This window comes from Poromitra crassiceps (genome assembly GCF_964638095.1).
Source record: "Poromitra crassiceps genome assembly, chromosome: 23".
NCBI classification, from domain to species: Eukaryota; Metazoa; Chordata; class Actinopteri; order Beryciformes; family Melamphaidae; genus Poromitra; species Poromitra crassiceps.
In genome coordinates, this window is record NC_139639.1 from 17,302,770 (window position 1) to 17,310,269 (window position 7,500).

The following is a 7,500-nucleotide window of genomic DNA, read 5'->3' on the forward strand; positions in this document are numbered from 1 at the left end:
CACACACACACACACACACATGCACCACCACCACCACCACAGGCTAGCACGTTGGCTTTTCATTAGCCTTGCTATAATTCCATCCAGAACACAAACTGGAGCGTGTGCTGACAGAGCTAATTAAAAAGGTCTGATAGGAGACAGCCAGCAAACATTCATATTCAAATCCCTCCTAACATCACTCAGTGCTTTAATTAAACCACACAAAGCTCTGATGGCTATCTGTCAATCCTGCCAATCTCACTGGTGGATTTGAATTGGCTTGTTTTGATGGCTGAGAGAGAGAGAGAGAGAGAGAGAGAGAGAGAGTGAATGTGTGTGTGTGTGTGTGTGTGTGTGTGTGTGTGTGTGTGTGTGTGTGTGTGTGTGTGTGTGTGTGTGTAAGAGAGAGAGGGGGAGAGAGAGAGAGAGAGAGAGAGAGAGAGGGGGGGGGGAGAGCCTGTTTGAAAGAGATAAGAGCTTGTTTTAGCCCCAAAAATTCACACAATGAAGAGGCAGCGACTGTGATTATTAATTCCATTATTTCACAAGAAGACAAAAAGTCATCTACGTAATTCCAGGAGAATTATTATGGGGCGCGATGCTCAGAATACACTAACAAAACTGCTATAGCCTATAGCCGTGTGTCCGACCCCTCCGCCAGCTGATCAAATGGCAAGGCAGTTCCATGGAGGACAAAAGAACACAACTCCTGGAGAAGCTAAATGTGTCACAGCCAAGCCAACTCTCGTTGTCAGGTCTGACCATCGACATAAAAAAAAAAGAGGGTCTGACCCTCTTCTCTCTTTGCTAACTGACAAGCCACCCTCCCCCCACACACACACACACACCCTTAGAACTTCCTGCACACCCTAATAAGGCCAGTTAGCAACACTACCCCGCTCCCACCGCCACTACCACGTAAAACAACAACAATAATCTTCTCTCTTCTCGTTCGTCCCTCTGCTTGTATTACTCTGTTGCCTTCATAAGTAGGTTCTCTAAACAAGGATGGAAGCATGACTTAGGTTGGATGAAGCAAGTAGGATAGAAAGGAGGAGAGACGTCATGTATTATATGGCTGGTAGGAGAGCGAGCTGTACGGAGAAGATGCACCGAAGGGAACTGTGACAGGGGGACAACAAAGGAAGAGGAGGGGATGGTATAGAAGCAAAATGAGGAAAGGCTAGAGAAGAAAAACAGCACATTAGGGCTGGAAAAAGTGGCAGAAAATAGGGGGAGAAAAGAGATTGGAAGCCACGGTCGATTACTTAGCATAGAGATGGAAGAAGAAACAGAGAAGAAGGAAATGAGGGAGGGAGAGAGAGAGAGAGAGAGAGAGAGAGAGAGAGAGAGAGAGAGAGAGAGAGAGAGATGTTTTTCTTGTGTAATTATTCTTGCTGATGACCTATACCACAGAGATGGATTTGATTGGAACATTAGCTTCCAGTCAATACACCAGCCCAAAGCATGTGATGTGAACAGCCACAACAAAGGGTAAAATGCCCCCAAAATGATATCACTATATGTCTCATTTTGCAGCCTCTCGCTTTCCTGATTTCAGAAATAAGATGCACATTGCTATTGGAAAGGTTTACATAATTTGACACAAATGGCACGTACAAGAATCAAATGTCCTGGGTCTTCCCTTTGGTTAAAAACAAACAAAACAAAGCGCAAGCACAGCATACGATGTCCTGTGAACCTTTTTAAAATTCTCCTTTCCTCCACGAGTCATTTCACGCTGTAATGACAATAATGGAGATCATTATCACAATCAGAGCCAATCATTGGTCTTTTCAGGGTGAAAATTACCCTCAGTCACCTGCCTGTCTCCAGGGACGGCCCCTAAATGCCCTTATTATCCTCATCAAGGGCACTCCATGTGTGTGTGTGTGTGTGTGTGTGTGTGTGTGTGTGTGTGTGTGTGTGTTCCTCTATGTGACCCCCAGCCGCACCCCCCTCTCAGCCCCTCAGAGGACCACTGAGTCAGTCCGTATCCATAGGGACAATGGAGCCGGAATGAGGGCTCCGCAGGGAGCCGCGGCAGCCAGTTTCCACAGTGTGACAGGCTTCTCTGTACAGCCGGAGGACATTGTGTGTCAGTGTGGGGCCCAGCTGGCCTATCTGCTAAGACCAGCTCACAATGGGCCCGCAGTCAATGGGCTGGAAAGCCTAGCTGCTGTATCTGGGACAGCCAGGGCTGGTGTGTGTGGGGAAATGGGGTGTGCAAGTGTGCTCGTGAAAATGTACACGTGCACGTGCCTCTGTGTGAGTGCGTGCATTCAATGGCCCTGTCTCTTTGGGCACTCTTCCAACCCAGGAGATGAGATGGAAAAGTTTCTCATAAAAGGGGGGGGGGGGGGGTGGTTTGGTTTCCTAAGCTAATGTTTAAGAAGTGGGTAAATTAAGTGTCTCAATTTATATGCTCCTCTGGCTTAGGTTTTATATCCCTACACTGATCTTTTAAGTATGGAGCCAATCTCTGAAGACAGATTCAGCACACAGACTACAATAGCTAGAGAATATTGAATGCTCAATTTGTGTAGGTATGGAGTGGCGTGTGTACCGTCCCTGGTATATCTTGTGCTGTGTCTTGCATCTCTCAGTGCAAGATTCAATCCTGCAATTTGAGAAACTCATATTTACCGTAACGGCGTGGCCTCGCCCAAAGCTCGGCCTCGCCTGCCCTATTGGCACGTGCGGGTATGTGTGTGTGTGTGTGTGTGTTGCTCACTAAATGTTATTGCATCAGTGATGTCACAAAAAACCTCCCTTGTTCCATTCCAGTAATCATAGAGTTATAGCTTATTTCCAGCATGAGTGTGAGTGTGTGTATCTGTGTTGAGCGTGTGTGATGTAGATGTGGTTCATGCCCTCTATCAGACTGGACCACCATGTAACTGTGACCTAAGATCAATATGCAATCTAACCACCCCTGGGGCTGCAGCTGGGCAGTACAGTGGCAGCCTACAGTTGGTCAATACACAGTCGCTACAGGACCAACACAAACACTTTACATAACTGCCCTCAGAAGCCATTCTGACCTGCACTTCCGTCATGCCTTTCAGGATTTAATGATCTGAAGCTATTTCCAGTCGCCTGCGAACAGAACAATCCCAAGCATGCGAGCAAAGAGAACAGCACGTGACTCACATGTTGGTGTTAGCGGTGGAAGTGAGCCACTCTCCGGCCAGACCAATGATGTCCAGACCAGTAGACAGCTGGTTAAAGAAGCGTGGGTGACCTGAGAGAGAAACAAGAGCTGTCTTAAATGGCTTCCCTATTGGAGAGTGCTTCACCATGTCAATGAAGCAATGAAGAATACATTAGTATATCTGCCTTGCCCACAGGATGCTCTATAAAGGTACATACAGTAATGACAGCACTGCCCTGCAGGCTAAAGCTGACTGCCTATACTAAAAATATATATATTTAAAAAAAACCAGGGGCGTAGTGGAGGGTAAATGCAAGTGAACACAGTTTACCCACCTCTTTGAAATGAGGTAGAGAGTTTACTCAACTATTTTCAAATCAACTGTATCAATCAATGAGGGGAAACAAGGTTGGTAAACTACTCACCTTCGAGAGTTTACCCACCTCTGTATTTACCACATTATTATGTATTTACCACATTATTATGTGGTATTTGCGTAGTTATAGCCACATGCAATATAGCTCTTCCTCTCAGTTTTGAAATTCATTCAGGTTTGATTTTATATTTCCTTGATCAAGCATGCATGGCATGCAACATAAGCAATTTGACATTGCCCAGTCTACCATGTTACACTGCTAACAAGACTATATGACAGCCATCAGACTGCAAGTTGATAGGCCTGCTATAATCTCACATTTGTGAGATAGAATGTGATAGATTAGAGCAGCATCCGGTATAAAGTGGCAAGACAATTTGCTTTATTTCTAATGAAGAAAATATTAAAAACAAATTATGTAATTATCTGATGATAAAGCAAGCTAATAACGGCACTGAACCGCGGCAGGAAAGCAACAAAGCAACGATTTCCCTCGATGCGCTTTCTGCTTCAGCACCATTTCAGCACCACGGACAGCTCCTCCGCTCCACTTCAAAACACGACAAAGGCGACGCCTATAAATTCTGCGACAAAACTGTTTTGGAAAGCACGCGGCTTGGCTGTCTCCACATGACAAGTGATGTGAAGTTGTAGACACAGGGCCCTGCATGATATATAAAACCCGAGGGACAGTTTGAGCGTTGTCGTTTTTAACAGCTTGAAACAGCCCATGTTAGGATCCCCTCAGGCGACACTTGCTTTAATAAGTCGAGGGGAAAGAAAAGGAGGATGTCAACCGAATTACCAGAGGGACAATGAAAGAAGGCAGTCGTCGGAATAGGCTACACACTGTCTGGCAAACAGCTTCTGTTAATGGTTTGTATCAGCTCTGTGGCTGAACAGAGCACAGAAATGTCAGTTTTAATTCAACTGTAAAATCCCCTCATAAACGTGTAGTATTAGCCTATACAAATATTAGGCTACCGTAGAATATGAATATTAAAGTGATACCAGCTAAAAATGTGTCTGTCCGTATTATTTATTTATTTATTTATTTGTTTATTTATTTATTTATTTATTTATTTATTTATTTATTTATTTATTTATTTATTTATTTATTTATTTATTTATTTATTTATTTATTTATTTATTTGTTTATTTATTTAGTCCTGTTGCTATAATATTTCTAATTAAAAGCAGGATGATTTTGAATGATTCAAAAGACCCTTAGCCTTTTTAAATTACATCCCCATCTCATGCTTACTTTTTGTTTTCAGAGTTTGGTGCTCGTATGTTTAATTCCAAGGTTGTGCTGGCCTACCTGTCCGGACGCCGTACTTGAGCGTGTCTCTGCAGTCTACCAGGATCTGCTCCAGGGACTCTGGCTGGTCGGATAGCTCCAGGTTGAAGCCCTCCATGCCCTCCAGAAGCTGGTGGGGATGGTGGAAGTCCAGCACCTTGGTGGAGCGGTCAAATGTCTTCTTGACATAGTTCGTGAGGATGTCCACCACCTCCAGCAAAAACTGTATGGTAGGCTCCTCTCCGTTTTTAGCTGGGAGTAAGTCTGGAGGTGAAGGAGAAAGGTTGTATTATGTATCGTGGAAGATGAATAATATGGGCTATAGGCTCAGGGCCGTAGCTAGCTATGAGGACGGGGAGGTCCGGACCTCCCCTAATATTTCAGCCTGCCAAAAAAAAAAAAAAAAAAAAATTTTTTTTTTTTTTTTTTTTTTTTGCAGGCCAGGCCAGGCCACTCACTGAACAGCAGGCCAGGCGCCGCCTACTGGTTTACTAGTGGTTTTATTACTTTATTCAGGTTTAAAGTGGGTGCATCTCATTGTAAAATTGGACTTGGCCCAAATTGGGCTTCAAACGGCCCAAATCAGGCTTCAAACGGCCCAAATCTGGCTTTAAACGACCCAAATAGGGCTTCAAACGGCCCAAATCTGGCTTCAAACGGCCCAAATTGGGTTTCAATCGGCCCAAATTGAGCTTCAAACGCTGAATAATGACATCACAACAGTATAATCCTAATGTTGATTTAAAATGATATATTACTCTAAATATGGCTTAAAAAGGGGGGGGAAAAAACCTCAATTTTTTTTCGGCGGCGCCCTAACGGGCGCCGCCGAATCCACCTCCCCTTGCTGGACCTCCCCTATTTCGGAACCCTGGCTACGGCCCTGTATAGGCTAGCCTACTGTATGCGCCCTCTTCCCAGGTGAGTAGCGTGCTTCAGTTAATCAGTTAATCATTTGAGTCAATTGTAGGTAAGCACAGCCACTTTATAGCTGTAAGTCAAGGTGTGTCGTTTTTATCATTATAATGGAAAGCAAAATAATCCAAGCAAGCAAAAACCCCAGAATTATTGGGAATCCATAAAAAAGAATTACAGGAGCATTCAGGACCAATGTGCGTTCATGTATGTCTAATAAATTGTCATATTGATCAAATAATAATAATTGTCAGTCATCAGTCATTGCTCCACTTAGGACAGACGTTTTGTCAATATTTCAGGCGTTTTAGCATTAGATTCAGTGAATTAACGACTGGCAAGGCGTTACAGAAATAGCCTCTAGCTTTCACATAATAGTGTAACGAATTAGCTTATGAGAAAAGTTGATTTTCTTCGGATGGAAGTATGCATATAGGCCTATTACGTTCCGAAAAAAATAACATGAAGAGCCTGGTAAGATATCAAGAACATTGGACAATCATTTTACTTTTGAAAAAGTAGGCCAATGATTTTCTTTCTTTCTTTTTTTGCAAGCCAAACTCCTACACGAGCATGTTCGCTCCTCACCTCTGGCGAACAGGTTGGAGAAGTCGGTCTCGGTGCGGCGGAAGCGTGCGTCCCTGTCACTATTGTCGGCGCACGAGAGCAGGTTCTTGTGGCCTGCGAGCCTGCCAGCCTTCTCCTCCAGGCTGTTGTTCTTCTGCAGGAACCCTGGCATGGTGTTACACGAGCAGTTAGCACCCAGCAGCTCCATGCCTCACTCAGATAACAAGGAAATGAGTGGGATAAAAAAAAGTTCAGTAGGCCTATGTAAGAATAAGTTACATAAATAAATAAATAAATAAATAAATAAATAAATAAATAAATAAATAAATAAATAAATAAATAAATAAATAAAATCTGTATCTCAGGTTAGTTGCAAGCACACTGCTGCTTTGTAGCTACACAGATCTCCAATGGGGCTCTGAAGGTATAGGCTAGCACCCAAGATGGATGGACCATGGGTGAGAGTTGGTCTGTCGTGACGTGTGCGTGTGTGACAGAGATAAGGGAGAGAGAGAGAGAGAGAGAGAGAGAGAGAGAGAGAGAGAGAGAGAGAGAGAGGGAGAGAGAGAGATGCCATAACCACCCCTCCCCCTCCCCCTCCCCCACCACCACCACCATGCACCACCACCACCACCACCACCACCACCAGAGCATGCTGTGACATCAGAGCCAAGTCAGGGTGGGAACACCCAGCCAGGCAGTCCCTCCTGTCCAGATCCGAGCGGCTGGACAGATACAGCCAGCGGCGCGGACGCAGCCAATAACACACACCCTGAGGGGTTTAATGAAGGATGCAGACACCGAGCTCCCCAACTCCATATAGCCTGTCGTTTATCCATTCTCTGTGAAGGCCCCATATACCTGTAATAATATGGATGTGTCCACCAAGCATTGATATTATAGACTAATTGAGTGTTCTGTAAACATAGCCTACTTTTCAAATGCCCTATATCTGCAGGTCTCATAAAGAAATATTTGAAAATGTTAAGGCTGATTAGGCGAATTAAATTTCGCTTGAACTGTCTGTAGTTCTGCAATCAGACTCTAATGTAGCCTATACATTTCTTTTCTAAAATAAATAGTTTCCTGTTTGGATATCATAATTAATTTCCCTCTGTAACAGCCCAAAAGAAAAAAAAATATATTAATTGATTTCTGAAAGTATAGGCCTTATCCACATTATGGAATCATAGCAACGAATTCCTT

The 7,500-nt window shown here is 43.9% G+C and overlaps 1 protein-coding gene across 1 annotated transcript in view; it reads right to left on the reverse strand.

Annotated features, from left to right (window-relative positions):
- Window positions 1–7,500, reverse strand: part of LOC310797121 (glutamate decarboxylase 1-like) — a gene marked incomplete at its 3' end in the record, with an annotated part of 18,627 nt that overhangs the window by 6,425 nt on the left and 4,702 nt on the right. Inside the window, exons 4-6 of the mRNA XM_083659423.1 lie at window positions 6,316–6,459; window positions 4,834–5,076; window positions 3,136–3,226 (exon numbers count right to left, since the gene is read on the reverse strand). Coding sequence (XP_083515549.1) covers window positions 3,136–3,226; window positions 4,834–5,076; window positions 6,316–6,459 — 478 coding nt within the window. The remainder of the gene's footprint in view (window positions 1–3,135; window positions 3,227–4,833; window positions 5,077–6,315; window positions 6,460–7,500) is intronic.